The 25398-nt window shown below is 42.6% G+C and overlaps 1 protein-coding gene across 3 annotated transcripts in view; it reads right to left on the reverse strand.

Moving 5' to 3' along the window:
* MYO16 (myosin XVI) overlaps positions 1–25398 on the reverse strand; it is a 481948-nt gene that overhangs the window by 184127 nt on the left and 272423 nt on the right. For all 3 annotated transcript variants that reach the window (XM_045081327.1, XM_045081326.1, XM_045081325.1), the window contains exon 20: positions 24070–24211. In XM_045081327.1, coding sequence (XP_044937262.1) covers positions 24070–24211 — 142 coding nt within the window. The remainder of the gene's footprint in view (positions 1–24069; positions 24212–25398) is intronic.

Genomic DNA, 25398 nt, shown 5'->3' on the forward strand with positions numbered 1-25398 from the left:
CCCTCCTTCTCTGCAACAGCTACCACTTAGAGCTGAAAAGCATCAACACTTGCTACTGTTAATGAACACAGGTTCTTCTTTATAAGCTGCACTTGTCACTGTGACACACATGATTTGTTACCAGGAGCATCATTCGAAACACAAATCAACCCCCCTATAATTTACTTAAGACCATAAGTAATATTCAGCTCATAGGAACTTTCATATTCCTAGTCTGAAACAACCCTCGTATCAGAACAGCAGCAGACAATTTACGCAAATTATGGCTTCGCTGTTCCACGGAGTCAACGGTTCTTAAAAGGTTAGGAAAGAGGGAAATTCGGATAGAGAGCCATCATCATGAAAGGAGCCAGACAGAAACGATGTGTACTGACTGTGGAGAAACTAGGACCTCAGACGCGGCTGGGCGTAGCCTACGTTTGAAACCCAGAATGTGGTTTGGCTTCACCTATCACAGCTAAACACAAGCCCACTGAACTACCCACAATTCCCTCTGTGGGGGCCTAGCGGGGGGATGAAGGCATGTGTCCACTTAAAGACTGGCACAAGATTGTTCGTGGCTGCTTTATTCATAGAGTCAAAAACTAGAGACACCCCAAGTGCCCACCAACCGTAGAACATGTAAGTCACGAGTGCTCTGTCCACACATATGTTTACAGAGAAATACGCCTCAGGGATAGAAGGAGGAGGTACCACCACGTACTCAACATTGTGCATGTCCTTCTGCTACCTGACACTGAGCAGAAAATAAAACACAACAAAACAGAAGGAGGGCATGATGGACACCTGCCAGAGTGCAGCAGAGACCCACGCACCCGTCCGTGTGCAGGTCGCATGGACACGTCGCATGAGTCCCATCTGCCGAGCTGTATCTAGAATATGGACACATTGGCTGCGTTCTACTTCAAAAGGACAGGAAAGAAATGTGTACACGAGGATCGTGACTATGTATGGGGATAGAGAGATTACCTGGTGAATGTCTGTCAGACGATAGTGTTCAAATGTATGTTTTCTGTGGTCCTGCCAGGGCTAACGCGAAAGTAGAACAGTGCCCCTTCTCCTGTTAGACTTTGCCTGCTCCAAGGAGGCTCAGGTCCCATTTATGAATATAGACATCGGTGGGAAGATAATTACAAAGGCTTGGGTGGCCCACAGGTTAAGGAAGAGATGGAAATACATACTCTTTAAGCTGTTGAATTAGTCATATTTATCCCATTGTTGTTTCCATTTATATTTGAGATTAATATTTCCCTTCCTTACCTGTTGACTCTCTGGGCAATGACCTACTGCCCTTTGAAAGCTGAGCTGCATTTCTTAGGGATGCTTTCAGACCAGTGACTTTAGCCCTTCCAACAAAAATGCCGATTATCTAAACAACTGAGTCAGAGACAATCTTGGGAAATCTCACTGTTGATGCACGTTGGCATAAGGAGGGCTGATGTATTTCTTTCGGTGCGCAAATTCAACAAGGGATGCACACTGTGCTCAAAAGCTTTCTGAAGAAGTAAAATGAAACAACTAAAGATGAAGTTAACACAGCTGTACATTCCTTGGGTTTATGCTCTCAAAGTCAGTGAACAAGTATCATCATCTAGGTCACACAATAATGAGAAGTGTTAAAGCCATTTGACTCTAAACTGGGCTCCTGTATCATTGGATTTGGACCATCTTTTGTAAATTGGCAAGTAGCAAAATAAAATCCCCCTTGAGGATGCAGAAATTCTGTAGCTGATTTGTCTTTTCAAGGAAATGTTTCCTCCGGTCTTGCAACAAGAAGATGAATACCTCTCCTTCCCTTTCAGTCCGTGTCCATTAATTGGAGATTGTGACCCAGTGGGTTTGGGAGATGCACACCATGCCCATCAGACAGAGGACAGTCTTGGGAGAAGAGTGAGCTCTGAAGGTGTGTTTGCAGCATTCATGTTGGCTTTTGACAAACCTGAGGTTCACAGGGGTGATACTGAGTCTGATACACGCCCAAGATCAGTCAGAGAGTGCTCAGGATGAAACACAGGGAAACCCAAGAGTCGTGTGACCCCATGAGTGAGTCTGTTCGGGAAGGCAGAGTCGGGTGGGAGTAGTTCCAGATGCCACCAACTCCTTCATCTGCAGCATTCGTGATCTTCAAAGAAGAGGTACAATAACTAACTGTGGGAAAGGGGTCCCCCCGAGACTGTCCTACGTGAATGGATGGACAAGTGCTAGCAGGTGCACACTGCAAGTCTAGACTGTCAGTGGGGACCTAGCCCTTCTCTGGAGCTTGGACTTGTTAGACTAGAGCTACTGGAGGAGGTGAGCTCACTGAGGTCAGGAGCATGAGTATTTACAGGTGCCAGGAATCTGCAGCTTTTGAAATTCTGATCTCGATGACGGTACTACCAGTTCTAGTAAGACTCAAGGACCCACTGAATTTGACACATTTTAGCCTCATTTGTGTAGGGGAGGGCCGATTCTGAGCTCACCCATAATGGTGCCAAGCAGGTGCAGGACAGCTTCTGTGATTAAGCATCACGTAAGACCCTGTGGAGCTGCTAAGTCTTAAGGACTGGCTGTTCAACTTTGTGGGTATTTAGGTGAATTCCTAGAGCAACTAGCCCTCCTGGCTGATGAACCCTACTTTCCTTTCTCTTGACGTTAGATCAGCACAGTAAGAATGCTCTAGACAGTTGTGTCAACTCTCGACAATGAGAGGTAACGAAGGACTCACAACACCACTTGGCGAGTTGAAGGGAGGTCTGCAGCTAGCTCCTCGTGATTTCAATCTCTAACTGGGCCGCGGAGTGACATCTCACCATGCGCGTCAGCCTGCCAGCCATCAGGGATGGGAGACACCATGGCGTGGACTTGGGAAGCAAGGGTTTGGGAGAAGTCAGCCTCCATTTTAGGAACAGTGAGTTCTTGGCATACTAACACTTGAAGGAGACCTGAGTGAACAGAGACAGGTAGCTTTGCACTCTTGAGCTACTTCAGTTTTTTAAATTGGTTTCTCATGAGTTTCTCAGGTGTGTCCTCTGTCCCATAATCAACTAAACCAGGATGCTCTTTGCTCTTGCCCAAAGCTCCTCAGAACACTGTGTTTTGTGCCTGCCCAAGAGAACACACAACCTTTCCCGACCACATAAAAACCCTTTCTGGAAAACCTTTTATTTGTTTTACGAGCTTCTTGGACTACTATTCTACAGAACATTCTCTGGGAAACACCATCCTAGTGGGAATTTCCTGATTCCTTCTGTGGTTCTGACTTAAGGCTCAGGGAGAGACAAAAGATAGAGTGACAAGGGAGACGAGGGGAGAGGGGGAGGACGGAGAAAAGAGTCAACAGCATATTTTGTGTTTGTTTCCATACTTCAAACCAGGCTAAGTCATGACAATTTTGGTAATTATAATTGTTCGGATTTAGTCTTTGGCATTGAGATGTGCTTATTTTTGATTTTTTAAAAATGCATCTATTACTGGCAATCTGTAGAATATCAATAGAAAAGGGTTTTTTTTTAATTTGTCAAAACAAAAATCAAATAACATGTGGTCCATACATACTATGGAATATTACACAGCCATTAGGATGATACCCAACTTTTGTATCAACATGGACAGGACTGGAGGAGATGATGCTGAGTGAAATAAGTCAAGCAGAGAGAGTCAATTATCATATGGTTTCACTTATTTGTGGAGCATTAGGAATAACATGGAGGACGTTAGAAGGGAAGGAAAAGTGAATTGGGGGGAAATCGGAGGGGGAGACAAAGCAGGAGCGACTGTGGACTCTGAGAAACAAACTGGAGGGTTTTGGAGGGGAGGGGAGGAGATGGGTGAGCCTGGTGGTGGGCATTATGGAGGGCACGGATTGCATGGAGCACGGGGTGTGGTGCATAAACAATGAATCTTGGAATACTGAAAAAATTAAAAAAAAATAAAACAAATGAACAAACAAAACACCAACAAAAATTAAAACATGTAACATAAAACCATTTCGACATTAGCCACCCTGAAAACCGTGTCCTGGGGTCCACAACTTACCAACAGATCCAATCTGTCCAGCAAAATATATTCTAATAGCTACCAAATATTTGGGTATCACTGTTGTTTCCCCACTTACCCTGACTGGGAATCAGAGACTCCTAGGTCCTAAAACCAGAAACAAGCCAGAGACTCACGGAGGCCAAACCTCCATTTGCTGGCACATGAAATAGAGTCATTACAATTTTAGGGACTGATAAAATTCAGTTTCATAATTCATGACAGTTTTCACTGAATATTTCTTCAGTGTTAAGTGTCAGGCTCAGAATAGGAATCCAGATATCTTGCTTCCTGTTACACTTTTTAAAAATTTTTAATTAATTTTTAAAATTTCTTTTCAGTGTTCCAGAATTCATTGTTTATGCACCACACCCAGTGCTCCATGCAATATGTGCCCTCCATAATACCCACCACCAGGCTCACCCAAACTCCCACCCCGCCCCACCCCTCCAAAACCCTCAGATTGTTTCTCAGAGTCAACAGTATCTCATGGTTCACCTCCCCTTCCAATTTCCCCCAACTCCCTTCTCTTCTCCATTTCCCCATATCCTCCATGTTATTTGTTATGCTCCACAAATTAGCAAAACCATATGATAATTGACCGTCTCTGCTTGACTTCTTTCACTCAGCATAATCTCCTCCAGTCCCGTCCATGTTGCTACAAAAGTTGGGTATTCATCCTTTCTGATGGAGGCATAATACTCCATTGTATATATGGACACATCTTCCTTATCCATTTGTCCACTGAAGGGCATCTTGGTTCTTTCCACGGTTTGGCCAGTGCTGCTAAACATTGGGGTGCAGATGGCCCTTCTTTTCACTACGTCTGTATCTTTGGGGTAAATACCCAGTAATGCAATTGCAGGATCATAGGGAAGCTCTATTTTTAATTTCTTAAGGAATCTCCACACTGTTCTCCAAAGTGGCTGCACCAACTTGCATTCCCACCAACAGAAAGGTTCCCTTTTCTCCACATCCTTTCCAACACACGTTGTTTCCTGTCTCGTTAATTTTGGCCATTCTGACTGGTGTATGGTGGTATCTCAATGTGGCTTTGATTTGAATCTCCCTGATGGCTAGTGATGATGAACAGTTTTTCATGTGTCTATTAGCAATTTGTATGTCTTCATTGGAGAAGTGTCTGTTCATGTCTTTTGTCCATTTTTTGACATGGTTATCTGTTTTGTGAGTGTTGAGTTTGAGGAGTCCTTTATAGATCTTGGATATCCACCTTTTTTCTGTACTGTCATTTGCAAATATCTTCTCCCATTCCATGGGCTGCCTCTTTGTTTTGTTGACTATTTCCTTTGCTGTGCAGAAGCTTTTGATCTTTATGAAGTCCCCAAAATTCATTTTCACTTTTGTTTCCTTTGCCTGTGGAGATGTATCTTGAAAGAAGTTGCTGTGGTTGATGTCAAAGAGGTTTCTGCCTATGTTCTCCTCTAGGATTCTGATGGATTCCAGCCTCATGTGGAGGTCTTTTATCCATTTCGAGTTTATCTTTGTGTATGGTGTAAAAGAATGGTTGAGTTTCATTCTTCTACACATCGCTGTCCAATTCTCCCAGCACCATTTATTGAAGGGATGGAGAAACATTCTTCATGCCAGTGGGCCTCAGAAGAAGGCTGGGATAGTGATTATTATATCAGATAAATTAGATTTTAAACTAAATACTGTACTCAGAGATACTACATCATTCTTAAAGGGTCTATCCACCAAGAATATCTAACAATTGTAAATATTTATGCCCCCAATATGGGAGCAGCCCATTACATAAGACAACTGTTAATCAAGATAAAGAGTCAGACTGATATGGATACATTAATAGTAGGGGATCTTAAAACGCCACTCTCAGTAATAGACAGATCATCCAAACAGAAAACCAATAAAGAAACAAGAGCATTGAATGACACAGTGGACCAGATGGACCTCATAGATATATACAGAACATTCCACCCTAAAACAACAGAATACTCATTCTTCTAGCGTGCACGTGGAACCTTCTCCAGAATAGACCACATACTGGGTCGCAAATCAGGGTTCAACCAATACCAAAAGACTGAGATTATTCCCTGTGTACTCTCACACCACAATGCTTTGAAACTGGAGCTCAATCACAAGGAAAAGTTTGGAAGGAACTCAAACACCTGGAAGCTAAAGACCACCTTGCGTAAGAATGCTTCGATCAACCAGGAGATCAAAGAAGAACTTAAACAATTCATGGAAACCAATGAGAATGAAGACACTTCAGTCCAAAACCTATGGGATACAGCAAAGATGGTCCTAAGGGGAAATGCATAGCCATCCAAGCCTCCCTCAAAGAAAATTTAAAAATCCAGAATACACCAGCTGTCTCTACACCTTAAAGAACTAGAGAATCAACAACAAATTAAGCCAACCCAATGCACAAGAAGGGAAATAATCAAGATTAGAGCAGCGATCAATGAGATACAAACTAGAGATACAGTAGAATGCATCAGTGAAATTAGAAGCTGGTTTTTTGAAAGAATCAATAAGACTGATAAACTACTGGCCAAACTAATCTCCCAAAAAGAAAGAAGATCCAGATTAGTAAAATTATGAATGAAAGGGAGAGATCACAACTAACACCAAGGAAATAGAAACAATCATCCGAAATTATTTTCAACAGTTATATGCCAACAAGCTAAGCAACCTAGATGAAATGGATGCATTCCTGGAAATTACAAACTTCCAAAACCAGGAAGAAATTGACAATCTGAGTAGACCAATATCTAGTAACAAGATTGAAGCAGTGATCAAAAACCTCCCAAAAAACAAACCTTCTACCAAACCTTCAAAGAAGAAATAATACCTATTGCACTTTTTAAAAAGTTAAAAACCAGGCAAACAATAAAATTACTATAATAACGTAGCATTTCAGCACACTAGCTAGAGCCACAGGACAAAATGTTGCTCTGTTTTCTCTTTACCATGCTTTTCCATTTCCCCCCGTTGCACCAAGACGTAACAGACCCACAACATGGTGGGCTCCATGGGGCCCACGTGCTGATCTGACACATGTGGGCAACAGCCTCACATTCTTCTCACATGGTCCTTTTCTCCCTTCCTAGTGACATTTTGGCACCCCTACCTTCTTTCTTATGAGGTTCTGGCTACTTAGGGTTGCTAAGAGCACTTCGGGATGTTTTTGCAATGCAATAGGAAGTCCTGAGAAACTAAGTCTTCCTTACCCAAAGGTTAGGGATTTGGGGACCAAGAAGGTGAGGGGATCAAGGGTTTGGGAAGTGGGGGGCATCTCAGCATTTCTACAGTCACCCCTGAATGGAGAGTGGACTTTTCCTCCAATGTGGGTCCTCGAAGTCTGTGGTTCAAACGAGGACCCCCAACAACCGAATTAATTGGACGGTGATTTGTAGCAAGCAGACGTTGCTGGATAACCGAAGGTCCCGAAACAAATGACTAAAACCAGCAAGTACTTATTCTGGTCACCGAGGCCTTCCATCAGATGTGGGATGAACTCCCCCAAGGGCCAGGGTTTGGCCCACCCCTGTCTGGGTGACAGAGCGTCCCACATCGCACACAAGCCCAGACTCAGGCCCATGGACCATGGATCTGAGAACATAGACTCGCATCAGGGCTCAGAATCGGTGTACTGTCATTTGTACTGTGTTCTCTGGGCTAGAGCCAGTCACAGCAGAGCTCAGATTCAAAGGGAGGGGAAATGGACTTGACCCTGGATAAGAGAAGTGTTGAAAGTCAGGGACACAGACAAGAATAAAGAAGTAGGGCCATCTTTGCTATCTACCAAAGCCTCTTCTCTCAAGAGTGACTTCGAACAAGTTCATTTACTAGCTCATTCACTTTTCAGTGAATATATACACAACACCCCCTTTTGCAAAGCATTGTGCGGGATTCTAGAAGCCCAGATACAAAAAGGGAGTAAACAGTCTGGCTCTTGGGAACATGTCCATACATGGCTATTTTAAACTTCCATAATTTTATTAGAAATAAAGAAATCATCTGTATTTCAAAAGGTTAATTTAAAAATTAAGTCTTAAAATTGTATTTTCTTATCACTCTTCTGAAAGTCTTCAATGTGGGAGACCTTTTGGAAAAAACTCAGGTTTTGATCCTGACATACTGGAGTTCATAGATCAAGTCCATCATTTCCCAGCTCTGTGACCAAGGACACTTATTAAACCTCTCTGAATTCCAGTTTCTTTATCTAACACAGGGAGACCACCCTACCTACCTCGTGGCTAATGTCAGTATGAACTTCAACAATCCTCAGCTTAAAGCCCAGCTCATTTATAGGTAATAGCCCATAAATGATTACCTCAATAATTGTGTCTTTTTAAAAAAAAAAATAAGTGTACCTTTATCACGTATCACATTCACGCAGAAGCCGGGCTTGGAAGTATATTTTTAATAAGACGGTGTGTGAAGTGAGAAAAGTTAAAAGCATGGAGCCGACAAAAAACTAAAAATGGCAAAATGCACATCCTCCTCAACTCGAAAATTATTACAGAAAAAGGCCAATGATATTTATATGGTGGTGCTGACATTTCCTCCCTGGTGTTTCCTGCAGGGAGAGGCCGGGTTGCTGGGAGCCAGAATGGGACATTCTGCTCTCGCTTCCGAACACTACGGCATTATTCATTCTGGCAGACCTGCCACGATGCTCTGACGGCAGGCGAGGAAGAACAGAATAAATACAGATTCGGTTAACTCTATTCAGCAGGACAAGTTAGCGGAGGGTTGAAAAGAAGCCAAGTGCATCTCCCCAGTTAGAACTGCAACAAGAGAGCAGGCCTGGTCAGCGACGCAACGGATTTTATTTTTTGTATGAAATATACAAGCGTTAGCCTCTGCAATCAGGGCTCAAGAAAGAGCTCGAGGAGTAGGATGCTGAAACGTTTTCTCATTAGCCTTAGAAATCACGGAATTCCTTACACATTTGGGGGAATCTATTTGGGTCTCCAGTAATATTAGCAAATCATACGACAGTCATTATCAAAAAGGAAAATCCTGTTCGATACTAAAAATGTCATATTCTCGTAGTTATGACAAATCTATTTTTTCTTCCATCTCCCGAAAACATGTACTTAAGGGAAAAGTACATAGTCATTTACTGGTTCAATAAGGGGCGCTGTTCTTGAAACAATTTATCACATTATCATGATTAATATTTAAATGCCACCATCATTATGTCTGTAGCATATGGGAATTTTTATAACAAGGGTGGTAAAATTTTAACCACTATTTTGTATTTATTATGTGGTAATTTATAATTACTTTCTGAGCATTGTAATATACATGATGCCTTGGTAAAACTCGAATATTTTTCATTCCTCTTGATCCTTCTATTTAAAAAAAAAAAAGATCTCAAAAAATAATGAAAAACAAGTGTACAATTACAGAGAAAAGGTCCGTAGCTCTTCAGGAAATCATTATACATACGGGTGTTTTGGTAAGGAAACGGAGCAGAAGGAGAATTATTTAGAAAGCAGGTTTGTCTCAGATATTTTGCTAAATTGTGTAGTTTTGGTTGTCATGGCAATAGCACCATGATTTAAATAAGTCTATACAGAAATAGAAGTCACTCATACTATATTCATAAGAATCAAAGAAATCTCATTATTTAATGGGGAAAAAAAAACAACTTAGGGAGGGATGAGGGAGGGAAAAACATGGTGTGTTAAATTTATTTTTCTGACAAACTGTTTGTTATTTTATCTGTGAAACAGCATAAAGACAAAATATTTAGAAATAAACAACAAAGCGAGCATTACATGGTAAGCGTCTGGAAGCTACTAGGTCCTTGGGGGATCTTTATAGACTCAGGGTCAGCAAAATCATCGAAAGATAAGAGACGTACATTCCACTCAGGAAGTAAGGAAAAAAAAAAGAGCAAAATTCCAAGAAAGTTGAAATAGGGATATAAAGAGATTTCAGGACCTAGTAAAAGAAGTATTATTAACTTGAGAAATGAAAAAAAAATAATTTTTTAAGATAATTCTTACAGGCAAGCTTCAAACATGATTCATCAGTGATACTGGGGCAAAGACATCAACATGAGGAATGTCAGTATTGTCAAACTACAGCTACAGGAGAGACTGAAGGATAATAAAACAAAGTTATGATTTAGTTGGTGAATACATTTAAAATATTAAAATTGACAATTTTCTAGAAAAGAAAAATGACTCAAAAAAGAAACAAAACAATCCAATTAGACCTAAAAACTTTAAAATAATTAGCATTCAAAAGGCAATCCAACCTCCATCTCCCCAGAAGATTTTAGAAAGACTTGCCCCGGACATTCAAGGTGTCTATCATCCTCATTTAGCTCAAACCCTTGTAGAGGGGAGGAACCAGAGGAAGCTACCCAATTTACTCTTTCAATAAACCTGACAGCAAAGGACTGTATCAGAAGGAAAAAAATAGAATCTCTTCTCACTAATGAAAGTAAATCTAAACATTCTTAATAAAAACTAGAAAGTGGAATCTAAGACATCATGACCAAACAGAGTTCAAGTTATAAATGAATTATTCAACATAAAAAAATACACATCACTTGAATTGCTGCATAAGCAAAAAATAGGAGAGAGTAATAGTAATCTTAATCTACAGAGGAAAAAACATAAAACTTAGCATCCTTGATTGAAAACAATCAGGAAAGATTATCTCCTGGAACCTGAAGTAAGCAGATTACTTGATGGCAAATATTAGAGATATTACATTAATTTGGAAATAAGAGAAGAATATCCGCTATCATCACAAATTATCAACGTTGTATGGCAGTGCTAGCCAAAGCAATAAAAGAAGAAATAAGAGACATGAGAGACAAGAGAAAAATAAAGTAATTATGATCATTTACTTTATAAAATAGTAAGATATTCCACAGGAAAATTATTAGAACTAATAAGAAAAATCAGCAGGGTTTCTAGATAGAAGATCAACATATGAAATGCAAGATTGAGAGTCCCAATAAACAAATTAAAATGTAATAGAAAAATAACAACAAAATGTAAAAAGTACATTAAAAAATCAAATAAAGATGTTCAAGAAATTGGTAAAAAATACAAATACTATTTAAGAAAAAAACATGAATAAAAATATAGATCATATTTATGGAAGGAAAGAATTAATAATCTAAAGAAACCAATTCTCCTCATATTAATCAACACATGTATTTCTAGTCAAAATCCCCAAAGAACTTTTTTATGGACTGAGTCAAAGTGATTATAAAATTCATATGCAAAAATAAAGATCCAGTGATAACCAAACCATGTAAGAAAATAAAAGTTATTATGAGAACTTACTTATTAAAACAATATATTATTGATACAGTTTCAGTGAAATAGATTAAAAATCAGGAGGGGTGAAAAAACATTTCTAACTAATTGGAGATAACTGGGAGTAGGAACCATGGAATATTTGACTAAAAATATAACATTATATTAGTGCTTCCTATAAACAAGTTCCTGAAATCGAAGGGTTTTAAGAAAAAAATGTAAGATGACTGAATTAGGAGAAGGACATCACCAATAGGGCCCTAGAGCTGAGCCTCCCTGAACCAATCCCACCGCACATCTCTCCGGGGACATCACCAGGGGACGGTGCAGAACCTGCCACGGTCAGCCTCACGCGTCATCAGGGAAATGCAAATTAATGCTCTCCCCACCCCTGCCACTAAATATGTACCGGGACGAACATATTAAACATGAATCTCAGGAGACATGCACAAGGATACAGCACTGTATCACTGAGAGGAAAAAATGAAAAGATACTTCAGTGTCCCTCGGAAGAGAAGCAGATGAGAAGACGGAGGTTTTTGTCATGGAAGGAAATTAACGCGGCCCTTAAAAAGACTGAATTAGCTCTTTATGTACCAATACAGAGAACTCTCACCAGCCGTGTGGATTAAAAAGGGGCCTGCAGCATAAACATACTGCATGATAGCATTTCTTCAATTCTTAATGGCTCACGGTGTTATAGATTTGTAATGAAAAACCAACATCTAAACAAATAAAAAAAAAAAAAAACAAATTGTGGGAAATTTACACGAACTTGATGGCACTGTCGTCTCTGGGGTGGAAGGGGAGGAACAGACCTGTGTTGGCAAACGTAAGGAACTTGAGCTTTTAGCTGCAATTTCCTCTTTCTTCCATGTTAATAAAAATCTGGGGGCGCCTGGGGGGCTCAATGGGTTAAAGCCTCTGCCTTCGGCTCAGGTCATGATCTCAGGGTCCTGGGATCGAGCCCCGCATCGGGCTCTCTGCTCAGCGGGGAGCCTGCTTCCTCCTCTCTCTCTGCCTGACTCTCTGCCTACGTGTGATCCCTGCCTGTCAAATAAATAAATAAATAAACCAAAAAAAAAAAAAAAATCTGAAACAGAAGTGGCAAATGTTAGCAGTGTTAATTCTAGATAGTAGGTAAGTGAGGGCCTTGGCCGTACCCCTCTGTACTTTTCTTGATTAGTACATCTGCCATCTCCAAAAAAAGACCGTTAATGAAGAAAGATATCATATGTTAAGTGAGGGAAAAAAAATAAAAACAGGGTAAGCCTATTTTCACTTTCCCACAAATGCACAGCAGGTGTTTGAGTATTTCTGTGAGACATTTGGGAATTAATAATGTAAGTTCATGTTTAAGAATTAAGTACTTTACATTATAATTGATAAAGTAATGCACAAAATATCATTGTACCAACTCTTCATTACTGATCAACTGATGGTCTAGAAATTTAGGTCATCATTCTTACAGACATCTTTTTTGATTTGTAATATCCATCAAAAGCTTTAAATCTTTATAATCATTTCAATAAATTGTTAAGGGAAAAGACTGAAACTAGTAAGTAAACATTTGGTTTTGAATCAATTCATTTATACTTCCAATCCTTACTTCAGAAGCAAGTTTCACTTTGTTCCCAGCTTCGTGTCCATAAAGGACCGCTAATCTCCGTGACCTTTTTTGAATGTTTAACAGGGATTTATAAAATACGTAATAAATGAGAGAGAGAGAGAGGATGAGATGTTACTTAGGATTCCCGAGTGAGTTTCAATCCATCATTTGGTCAGATGTTTTCTTGGGGAAATTACTAATTTGTCAAAATAACAGTGAAAAAACATTGACTTTCTAGATATTTTCTTCTTATTCCACTTTTCTATCACCATGTAGATTGTTTCTTCACTTATTTCAGCCTAAAACAACAACAACAAACAAAACACCAAACCAAGCCAAACCAAGCCAAACCAAACCACAACCACCACCACCACCACAACAGAGGGGCATTTCAAACTTTCCCTATGATTCTTTGAGCATTGTGGGGAAGATGCATGTGGTTCGGCAAACAGATTTAAATTATTTTCATACTCCTTTGCTCGGCAGTTGTCACTGAGCCCTGTCCCACCCCACGCTGTTGAGAATCACTACAGATCCTCTAGTCAGGGACATGGATAGTCCCAAAGAGCAGAAAACATTTAAATCTGGAGATAGGTGATAATTGAACAAGTTCTCTTCCATACTTGGGGGTGGCACAGGTATTCTGAAAAATCTGTCCCTTATTTTCAAGAAAATCTTTCCTACTCATTGGACTCAGGAAGGAGGAAAGCACAGCCTACTGTAAGCTTCCAGTTGGAGGGAATGATGGCCAGCCCTCAGGTAAAGCAGAGGAGAGCTTTCTGTAGGTAGCATGGCGTAGTCATGATCCTGCTGGAGCCTTTGGAGATTTTCAGGTCCCTGGGATGCACAATTCTCATCACCCAGGGTGCTCCCATGGCTGTCACTCTGGAGAAGACTACTCTACCAGCTTGTAGCTCAAAGACTCACCCTCCCCAAACTGACCGTGTTCCCTTGCAAAAGAGAAAACAAATTAACTTCCCTAAGAACCATTGATAACTATTATGGCTACATCCATAGCCTTTTAAAAGTCTTTTTAAAAAGTCATGGGTTGCACCTGACATTTAAAGGTAAAAAAAAAAAAAAAAAAAAAAAAGTTCTCTGGTTAAATAATTTAAGAACAAGGTAGAATGATATTATTACACACACCCCTGATTGGAATTTAGGTTCATGCCTCACGCGGATCAGAAGGAGGAGGTGCGGAAGTCATGTCAAACGCCGCGTACGGCAGCCAACTAATGACCTAGAGATGGGACCTGGAACTGGTCATAAGTTGGTAGGAGAGTAGAGATTCGGGCAAACACGCAGGCATGAACCGCAAGGCGAACGCTGGTCTGCAGAGCAGCAGAAAGACACTCTGCCCTCAGCTGCGTTCAGGCCCCCTAGCCCCTTGGACACCGACTTTCTGACTCCCTGTCCCTGAAGGACGAGAGACCCTTGACAAATATGCGGTTACAGTGAAACATCGACTCTATGATGTCTAACCTTCCAGAATAGTCACAAGCTTACTATCATACTAGTGTTTGAAGAATTGTTACTCATCTATTAGATGGTACCTCAGGGTATTTTTTTTTTTAAATCATACATTTCATCTAAAATTTTAAAAGATAATTTTTTTTAATTTTTTATTTTTTATAAACATATATTTTTATCCCCAGGGTTACAGGTCTGTGAATCACCAGGTTTACACACTTCACAGCACTCACCAAATCACATACCCTCCCCAATGTCCATAATCCCACCCCCTTCTCCCAAACCCCCTCCCCCCGGCAACCTCAGTTTGTTTTGTGAGATTAAGAGTCACTTATGGTTTGTCTCCCTCCCAATCCCATCTTGTTTCATTTCTTCTTCTTCTACCCACTTAAGCCTCCATGTTGCATCACCACTTCCTCATATCAGGGAGATCATATGATAGTTGTCTTTCTCTGCTTGACTTATTTCGCTAAGCATGATACGCTCTAGTTCCATCCATAATTTTTAATTTTAAAAAAATCTCAACAAAATCATTACCCCAAAAAAATGGACTGAAAAATCCAGGAGTTCTTGAACTCCTGGTAGACTGAGAACCACACTGAAGGTATTAATTCAGAATTTTTTCATTTCTTTAACCAACAAATTAAGGAAGTATTCCAGCCCAGGCACATGGATTTTGTTTTGCTGGGTGTGGTCTTTCAATCACCAGAAAGTACGTGAGGGACTCTGGGTGTGTGTGTGTGTGTGTGTGTGTATGTGTTTACACCATTCACTGGATTTTCAAATGAGACTCTGACCTACAAAAAGTCACATAACATTTCTTAAGAACATTAAGTGCTACCTGATTGGATCAGAGAGATAAATGGTAATCGCAGCAAACTTGCCTATAAATTCTATATAAACGGGAAAAATATTACTTTCTACTTAAAATCCTTGGAAATCCAACAAACATGTGCATATGCACCAAAAAATACTCAGAATTAATAGTACATGAACTGAATCTTTAGCAGAACAAAACTCAGGAGAATCCCCCCAATAAATGTAAGCCGTATATCCTGCCCACCCCGTTAATCCACCGGATTCTCATTTCAGAGCATGAAGGTAGAGATCAGCCTCCTCTGCCACTCACTGAGGGAGTCTTCAGACCCAATACAGATTATCCAAAATGCTGACATGGGTTTCTTTTTTAAACCAGCCTGCAGAACTCTCCAAAGCTATAATTATATTTTCCCTACAGGAAATATTTGTTCTCTCTAATTAAGGAAGAATAGCACATCTCCTCTGATGAAGGAGCTCGGTGTTTCTGACGATGAACGTCAACTTGCTTGTTACGATCCTACTGCAGATCTCCTATGCTGGTTGGGACGCTCACGTCCTCGGCTGGAGCGGAAGGGACTCACCGGCAATCACCAGGCATCACAACAGCACCTCAAACTTAGGCCCCACTAGACCTGCTCCTCTCTTCTCATTTCAGAGAGCGTGTCGTCAGTGGCGACACTCGGGGAAGCCACCCCCACCAGCGACACCAGCATCCTCGGCAGTGACCCCCGCCAGACCGCTGGGAAGCACACAGGCATTTGGTGACCATGCTGATGGAAATCTTTCTGGACATCTAGCATGTTCCGTGCTGCCTTATAAAATGCTTTTTCCTTACTATCAAAATGTGTGAATTTAGAAGCAGGGTGAGATGCAGAAAATATACTACTGATGGTTTTGGGAACCAAACCATTGAATTGATATGTGAATTCAAAGGAAAAGAAAAAGAGAATAATGTTAAAGAAAATTTCAACTTCTCTCTAAAAGAGTCGAGCTTCTTCTCTCACTGGTGTATCTGTGCAACACCTCTGTGTGTAATTCAAACCCACACTATACATGTCCTGGGTGGGAAAGGGGACATTTAATAGTGTGAGAAGTTTTCCAACTGATTGCTTCTCAACAACCTTTTTTTTCTCTCTCCATATCAATCTATGGATGGAAGGACAGACCCAGCATTTCCCAGGGTGGTGAGCCCTTACCTTCCAGTGAGGGATAAGATGCTTTCATTTTTAAAGCCGAAAGCCTTCATCCCAATTTCACCCCATTCTCTCACCTGTCCCCCTAACCTATCCCTTTCCCCGCTGAGAGCACCAGCTCTCTGATCACCGATGCAATCCTCCTCATAGCCAGAACCCCTCCAGCCACCTCACACTCACCTGTCCACAGAGCTGGTGTCCTCCATGTGAGTTTTTCGTCAAGGAACCCCTACTTCCTGGGAAATACGGTGTCTAAGCCATGGGGACCTCATTTTTGCAACCATCAAGGAGCACACACGACACTCTCAACTAGTTGGGCTCTCTGCAAGGGCGTCTCGGACGTATCCACTCAGAGGATACGGGACAGAGGATGGAGACCGATTGATGCGAATCCACGGTCACCCACTTACTGCAAAGCCTCTGAGCAAAGAGAAAACCCCTCTGAGGTCTGGAAGCGTACATGGAGAGCGATGTTCCTATTTCTAAAGAACAACATATTTCCTCTATTTGGCACTCTTCAGAACACCCAAGGTCACCGAACCAAAATTCAATGGAAGAGACTGGACCGTATCCCGGCTTCCCAACATGCTGTCTATCTGCACCTCTTCCGAACCCTCCGTCTCCACAGACAAATCACCATCAGCCAGGAAGCCTTCCATCCAGCCACACCCACCGAGGTTTGGGGGATTTTAGCCAAGCAGCCATTCCTGCTGTGTCAGGCACTGCATGGACAACATGGAGTCCTCTCATTATCCTCAGATGACCCTGGACTCCAACCAAAGCTCCTGGTGGAATCAGGAGGAGCAAGCTTCGATACTCAAGGACTCAGGATGAAAATGAGTCAAATGTTGGTTTGGGCATCTGAAGACATGAGGGGGGAGCTCTTCCAAAGTTTCTATAAGTCACTGAAGCCGAAAGTAACTAATCATAAAGTCTTTAAATGTTTATGTTTAGCTCAACTAAAATATTGTAAGAACGCAATACAGCATAAGCATATTTAAGAAGCCGAACGCTCAGTGCAAACCCCCAAATCTCCATATGTATGCTCAAAACTCCATTTATCTACCGCATACATTTGCATGCCAAATTGTGCTGCCCAGAAGTGTGGATTTCAGAACAAGCGGACGCAAATGAATGAATGAACGAACAAATGAAGGCAGGAACAAATCAGTGCGGGTGTAGATAAATAAAGTGCGCCATCCACACCACACAGCCCGGCCTCTTCCCCTCCACCCGCCAACCTTTCACTCTCCATCTGTTTTTCCTCAGGGCGTGTCGAACGGTGCAAAGGAATACCGTCCACGGGTTCTGTTTCTCCATCGGCCCCAGGATTCAGAAGGCGTGATGAAGCGAGTGAAATCAAAGGCAGGTTTCAGCATCCGAGACATGTGGGGAACCGTCCCAAAGGTCCCCACCCCCTCCGCTGTTCAAGAACGTCGGCAAGCAGCCGAGTCCGCACCGAAACTCTGGTGAAGGAACCACGTTAGGAACAAGCAGTCCCAGGAAATGTAACGCCGCCCGTTCAGTCTCAAGTGTCGCATTATGAAGCAGGTCCACGTTTAGGAGCTGCAAAAATCACTTTATCATTTTCTTTAAATCAAGGTATTTATTATTCATTCGACTTCAGCTAGAATCGCCAGCATTTAGCTCATTTCGGAATCACAAGGAAGATTCCTGTTCAAAAATGAGGTGCTGTTTAGAGCCTGTGTCTTGATGAAAAATTATAGAAAGTGAGTAATGAAAGTGTCTGCAAGTCCTCGAGGCACTGTCCCATGCTTGAGTCCATCTCTGCCTTCAACCCAGAGAAATCCTGCCCCAGAATCACACCTGGGAAGCCATGGGGGGCCAGGGTCCTGTGTGCGGAGCCCGTGTCGAAGGGACTGCCCCAAGCATGGGTGACACGTGGGGAATGAAAGCCTGCACACCTTCCTCCCCCCCCCGAGTTCTGCGGAAGGAGAGGTCCAGCGTGGGAATGTGTGAGGAGCCAGAAAGGGTCAGGGGTAACCATCCTCCGGCTTTCAAAAAGGCAGGACGTCCCTCACTTCCTGGCCCCTGGCCCCATCTCCCAGGCCCTGTCACACCCCTCCTGAAGGCAGCCCACTACCACCCTGGTCCCGCCGGCAGGAGAGAGCACTCTCGTCTTGAGACGCTTTTAATTTCGGTCCCAGCTGGGTGTTTGAGGAGTCTCAGGAGTCTCAGAAATATGACTTGTGAGCAACACGTCTTGGGACCTCCAGCCGTTCTTCCTGGGGTGATGATGTATTCTCCTGACACGACACTCTTTAAGGGAAGGTGAAGCCAGAGAAGGACCTGTGTTTTCCCGACACCACAAATCGCACATTGTAACAAGGTTGTTACGCCAAGATAAGTAATAATACCACGGGGGCTGGGGACAATTTTACTTATGTTGACACAATAAAAGAAATATTTTGTAGTGGGCGAACATAACACTGTCCATACTGTGGCCTTTTCAGATGAAATATAAACTTAATGTGTCTCCCTACTAACTTTTTCAAAAGGTTTGTGATTTTATTAAGTAAACGAACAGGAGATACTTAAGAGCAAGGCTTTTCTTTTGGAATGTTCCACTAGACACAGCCAACCCGTATCACGAACCAGAGAAGGCTTTCTACAATGATGAGGCAAAATAATTCATGGGGGTAGGAGGTATGGAGGAACTTTATCCAGATTCCTTTCTATGTCCCACAGGTGGGGGGATGCTTGAGGTGATGTTCTGGAATACAGTGGGGGGACCTGGAAAGGAACCTACGTAGAGCTACAGGAAGACACACAGACGGAGGCACGGGAGGAGACCGTCCCCAAGCGTTCGCACATCACAGCTGCTCTCACGGGGTAGCGCACTCGGGAAGCAGGAGGATCCAGAAGCTGTAGGGTACTGCGGTTTCCTGATCAGGGAAGCTAACTCTCTGGGGGAAAGGGACGCTGGGAACCATCTCAAGGCCTCCTGAGAAGAGTAAGTCGAGAATTTGGTCTGACTGTGATTAATGATGGAAGCCTTCTCCTCCAGGAGAAGAAGGGCGGTGTCCCCAAGAAGGGAGCTCCCACCCAGCTTTGGATGGGCAGGGAAGAATGGAATCAAGGCAGTGTCCCCTGTGGGCTTCACAGTTGCCAATTTCCTACATGCGAGGTTACAAGAATCTACAGAGGGACCTCCGTGTGGTTCAAACATGGGATCTCTATGCCGACACTGGTCATGGGGTGTCAGTGACAATGTAGAGGGGAGTTGAGGCCACGGACTCCCAGACCACAGGGGTCCCCTGCATGTCTAGTGACCATCATATCCTTTCGAAAATAATGGACAAAAAAGACCCAAACCACGCAGCACAGGAGTCTTGGAGCCTACCTGCTTTCTTGCATCAGATAGGCCTTGGCTCTTTCAAGCCAATCGACCTTTTTTTTTTTCTTTAAGATTTTATTTATTTATTCTACAGAGAGAGAGAAGAGAGCACAAGCAGGGGGAGCAGCAGAGGGAGAGGCTGAGCAAGGAGCCTGATGCGGGGCTTGATCCTTGGATCGTGACCTGAACCGAAGGCAGTTGCCCAACCACCTGAGCCCTCCAAGGCACCCCTCAAGCCAATCAATTCTTAAATGAGCACTCCCTTCTTCTTAAGTGGAGATCCTTGCCCTGGTCCTGGGGTTTCCTTCCAGGGAGAGAAGCTCCACGGGTTCTAACTCTCCCACCGCTGCAGGAGGTCCTTCCCCTTGGTGTGTGCAGGAGGCGGCCCTCGTGGGAGGCCGGGAGCTCTCCTGCCCGAGGCCGCCACCCCCCGAATGCTGACCGGGCCCACGGGCTAGCCAGCCTGTGTGACTGCAGAGGTCAGAAGCGCTTGCCCCACTCGGGAGCACCTCCCGGCTCTGCTGTCTCCCTCCCAGAACCCACAGAACCCGTGTCCTGGCTTCCTCGCGCCATACTCCACTGAATTATTTTAAGAGTCAGACACAAACACGTGCCCGGACGGATAACGCAGTGAACGCCTGGCGCGCACGTGGCCGTGCAAGGACTGGACGTGGCAGTGAGCCCGTGAGCAGGTGCCGGCCAGACGTGCCCGAGGAGCCACGAAGGCCCGGGCCGCGGTCGGAGCGCCCCAGGTCACGGCCGGGCTGGGAGGAAGAGTGAGCTGGCATCACGGAACTCCGAATTAACCCTGTGTACCCTTCACTTCCGAGGCCGAAGTGATAGTTTAGAGAAAGAAATATCCCAGAAAGTGGGTAACAAGCCACAGCTCGTATTTGTGTAGGGATTCTCAAAAGGAGATTCACCAGGAGGGGAATGAAGAAGCAGGACATCCGTGCGCCACAATTTCCCAGAGCTCCTGTTGCTCCCACAATCCCTTGTGTCGTTCTTGGCTGGTTAACAGGATTTCTTCTGAAGCTAGTTTATATGCATGCACTTTTTAGTGTGAGCACTAAAGTTTTAAACAAATAAAGGCATCTATTACATGTATCACATATGTTATTATATGCTATGTATACGGTATATTACATATACATCATTATATATGTACATGTATATAATTAATAATTTCTATTACTATATATGTACATAATTATATTGTATATTATATATTATCATATATGTCTATAATAGACATAATACATATATATTACATGTTATATATTATCTATTATTATGTTATATATTATGATACTCTGTATCATGATATTCTATATATTATATAGAATGTGTATATATCTTATAGTATAATATAGTATAGTATGTATAGGGCTATGATATATGATACAGTAATATATGTTGCATATAATACATTATATATAGTAGTGCACATGGTACAAACACATTGTATATACAACACATTGAATGTGTTGGTTCTGTTGCTATTTTCATTAATATTCCTTTTTGCCTACTTGGATCAAACCATTGTCAACTGAGCCTAATAAGTAAAGTTCTGGCGTGTTTTGATTTCTGGAGTGTCCTGACCACAAAGCATGTTCCCTGAACGAGAGCTGTCCCAGCCTTGCTGGTCCCCAGCCAGTGGCGGCCAGTATGTGCAGCCTGAATGGGCATTAAGCCCACAGCAGGCCACAGGCTGGGGACGTCTGCATCTCACTGGCTCGATTCTGGCAGAGCAAATACTAAAAATGGGTTGGTTCATCATAATTAACTACTCCTTACCATCTCTCACATTATACCTCAGGATTTTAACTCAGAAGCGACCCTATTTAGGATCTAGGTAGAGAAAGTAACATCGTTCAAAATGTATAACGTTACTGATACTGTACCTATTTCACTGTAATCCAGGAAATGAGTCCAGCTTTCCAAGAAGAAACATTTCCTCTGATTCAATTTCACTTGTTTTCTTTTACTAACTTGTTAGAGTACATCTTATTTACAGTTGTTCTCTCTTGCAAAATTTACCAAAATCAAACAAACAAAAAAAAACAAATCTAGTGTGAAAAATCAACATCCAGAGTGCTCGCCAACTTGAACCCCGGGGATACACATTTTTTACATAACGGTTTCGACACGATTACTCATTCCAAAAACATGGAGGATTCTTAAACAATCAAAGCCTAAGTTTATCCAAATTTTGAGACCTCTCAGACTTAAGAAATGGTTCTGTAAATCTACAAATCCTTCAGCTTTCCATGAATTTCAATGAGTTAGAAATACTACAAACATAACCTTTCTTTGCAGTATTTTAAGACTTAAATTTAGGTTTGGGTGACCCCAGGAGAAACGAGAGAAAAACATGGGAATTATGACTCATCTGAGAATAGTGTGTATTCTAAGTTCAATTTCTAATACATTAAAACATTGCTAATTTCCTGCTCATCTTTGTCCTCATTCATTTGCTTGGTAAACAATTTTTTAAAAAGACAGCACTAACACCATCAATTTACATATTGACACAGTGGCAATATTCCCACCGAGAGGGAAATACTATGTTTTCCAAGGATTGTATTTGTGTATTTTTCTCTGTGTGTGTAGTCAAACATCGAGGCTATGTATTACATATGGATGTAATTTAGGGTTCTGCAAAATTTAAATGCCAAATGGAAGGGTGTCTGGGGGACTCATCAGTTGAGCATCTGACTCTTGATTTCAACTCAGGTCATTATCTCAGGCTCATGAGGTCAGGCACACCCAGCTCTGGGCTCTGTGCTCAGTGCGGAGTCTGCTTAAAATTCTCTCAAGCTGGGATTGGGAGGGAGACAAACCATAAGTGACTCTTAATCTCACAAAACAAACTGAGGGTTGCTGGGGGGAGGGGGGTTGGGAGAAGGGGGGTGGGGTTATGGACACTGGGGAGGGTATGTGCTTTGGTGAGTGCTGTGAAGTGTGTAAACCTGGTGATTCACAGACCTGTACCCCTGGGGATAAAAATATATGTTTATAAAAAATTAAAAATTAAAAAAAAATAATTCTCTCTCTCCCCCTGGCCCTTCCCCCTCCTCCTGCACTCTCTCTCTCTCTCTGTCTTTCTCTGTGTCTCTAAAATCAGTCAATCAATCTTTAAAAAGAAATGTGTCCAATGGAAATTTTCTAGAAGTTTCTATGTGCAGCTGGATTTATAAGATTAATTTTTTTCAATGTCAATTTCAGCAGCACAGCCAATAATTTTAACACAGGATTAATTTGCAAGACTTAGCATATTGATATCATTCTGTGGGTTATCTTCATATTTAAAGGAAAATGACAAATTCACTGACAATAAACAGTTCTAAATCCAAGAATCCTCACCAGACCAAACTCTAAGGCAAAGCTGCTAATATATCGATCATACACACCCCGATGCCAAACCCTAGGCCACACTGTGACTCATCAACCTGCTGTGCAATTCCTATGTGCACGTTCCAGTGAGGACTTCACCATCCCTTTGTCCTTGGTATCTTTCAAGATGTCCACATTTCTTTAAGAACTGTCCATTAATGCATGTTACTTCTAGTGTTTTCCAAGAAACTTCCAAAGGCAGCAATTTTTAAGAATTTAGTGAAGAACTCTATGTGGACACCAAAGAAATTCTCAAAAGGTTTCATTCAAAGACAAGCCTACATGTGAAGACTTCCAGATGCGCTTCTGTTTTCAGCGACCCACTCAAGGTCATTATCAGTGACAAGAATACCCACCCAGTTTTCCAGTGACGAGATGCCATGGAGGTCTGTAATTTTTAGATGTTCAAATAATCCTGAAAAGCTACTGCTTGAAAAGTGTTGAAGGCTAGGAATCGAAAGGATTACCACGGAGACCTTTATCCAATAATCTACAAGTAAGGGAAGGAGAGACGAAGACATCCTAACCAGAAACACACCACCCAGATGGTCCTAAGAGAGGCTTGGACTCCTCAATGAACATTACGTACTTTAGCTGTTCTTAAACAGTCTTCTTCCCAGATTTATATGTTTTTTTACATTCCTTGGTGCTCAGAAGCCACACACACCTGCAGTCCAGAGAGAACGCACGTGATAGGATTTGATTAATTCATCAGCATGTGGGGATGGAGGAAGGGGGTTAAATCCCTATGAAAAAGTCAATCAAACCTGTTCGGTAAAATCACTTGTTAAAAATGAGATGTTTTCACGACAGCATAACTGCAGGAGAGGAGCCCTTTAAGTTGGCTCCCGCAGGAGTAACGCCGAAGACCGGAGCCTGCCAGTCCTACCTGCTGTGCTCATCTGGACTGTAGAGGCCCGCGGGTCCTACCTGCTGTGCTCATCTGGACTGTAGAGGCAACCGTTCATGGTGTTCACCAAGAAGCTAAACAGACGCCCGAACAGGGACTTGGCCAAGAGATCCCGGTAAAATTCAGCCATCTCCACAGTATGTCGCCGTATGATGGTGTCCCCTGCAGCCACAGAAAGGAGAGAAGGGAGGTCACGGCTCCCGCCACGTAGAAGCAGACGAGACCGCGCACAGCCACTCTATCCCTTCTCCATCCCCTACACCAGAAGATGTCACAGTGATACGACAAGGCTGAGAAATGAGGTCTCTGCCAGTTGTTCCTTAAAATGTTTCCCAAAGGGACGGCCACATATGCTGAGGTCCCACTTGCTCCCGACGCGGAGCCCGGCTTTGGATCTCGAGGCAGGCAGTATAATTTCTTCTCCATTAGGGAATCAGCCAGGGGCGGGGGTGCCCTCTTATCTAGCTTTCCGGTAGCCGCTCACTGGTTTGAATAGAATTGTCCCCAAGGCCCTCAAAAACCTGGTCACCTAAAAAATTAGTCATATTTTAAATATTTTCAGAGACATGGTCTAGCTAACCAAGATGGGAGTGTGGAGTTTGGAACAGGTTGAGACCTTCAGGTAGAAATGTTTACGTCATTCTCTAAGAGATGGTGACTAAAATTTTGAGTGATAAGGTTTTTACAAAAGACGAGAGAAGAAACCAGGGGAGGGGGGAAACAAGTGTAGAAGATTTGGAGCTGAGCCTGTGATCGTTCTGTTGCTAGAGACAGAGAGGAGAGGGGGGTCTAGCACTCATACTGTGTCCCATGGCCAGCCGGCAAACCTGGGCCATGCAGCCGAGCAGGGGGTTAAGTAGTTGACAATGTCCATGTGAAGTAACGGTTGCATGAGCGTCGGCAGCACAGAAGAGCTCCTTCTGAGATAGTCAGATTAAAAAAAAAAAAAAAAAAAAAAAAAACATCAGCAGATAAGGAAGACTCAGAGACCTACAAGTTCAAGGCCATGGAGATCAACAGACAAGGTGACCATGAACACAGGTGTGCCATTTATGACATTATAAAATTAAGGGCTCCAGAGTCCCATGATTGAGGGTGTCGGGTCACCGACATGCTGGGTGAGTAAGGACACGAGGACGGTGTAAGCAGAAAAACGCGCATAAAGGAAATTCTAGATATTAATGGTGAGTTCAAGTTTTTCTTTAAAAAGTCATGAGACATGATGATTTCGGAGAAGTTCAAGAAATGAAATAATTAGATGCAAGGGCTGGTGGGAAGATGGTCCAGAATAAGGCAAAAGAGCGAGGCTGGCCTGAACGTGAAGGGCGTGCAGGGTCAGCCTAAAGGCG

The sequence above is a fragment of the Mustela putorius genome, unplaced genomic scaffold (assembly GCF_011764305.1).
Source record: "Mustela putorius furo isolate JIRA1106 unplaced genomic scaffold, ASM1176430v1.1 tig00000551_pilon_pilon_pilon, whole genome shotgun sequence".
NCBI classification, from domain to species: Eukaryota; Metazoa; Chordata; class Mammalia; order Carnivora; family Mustelidae; genus Mustela; species Mustela putorius.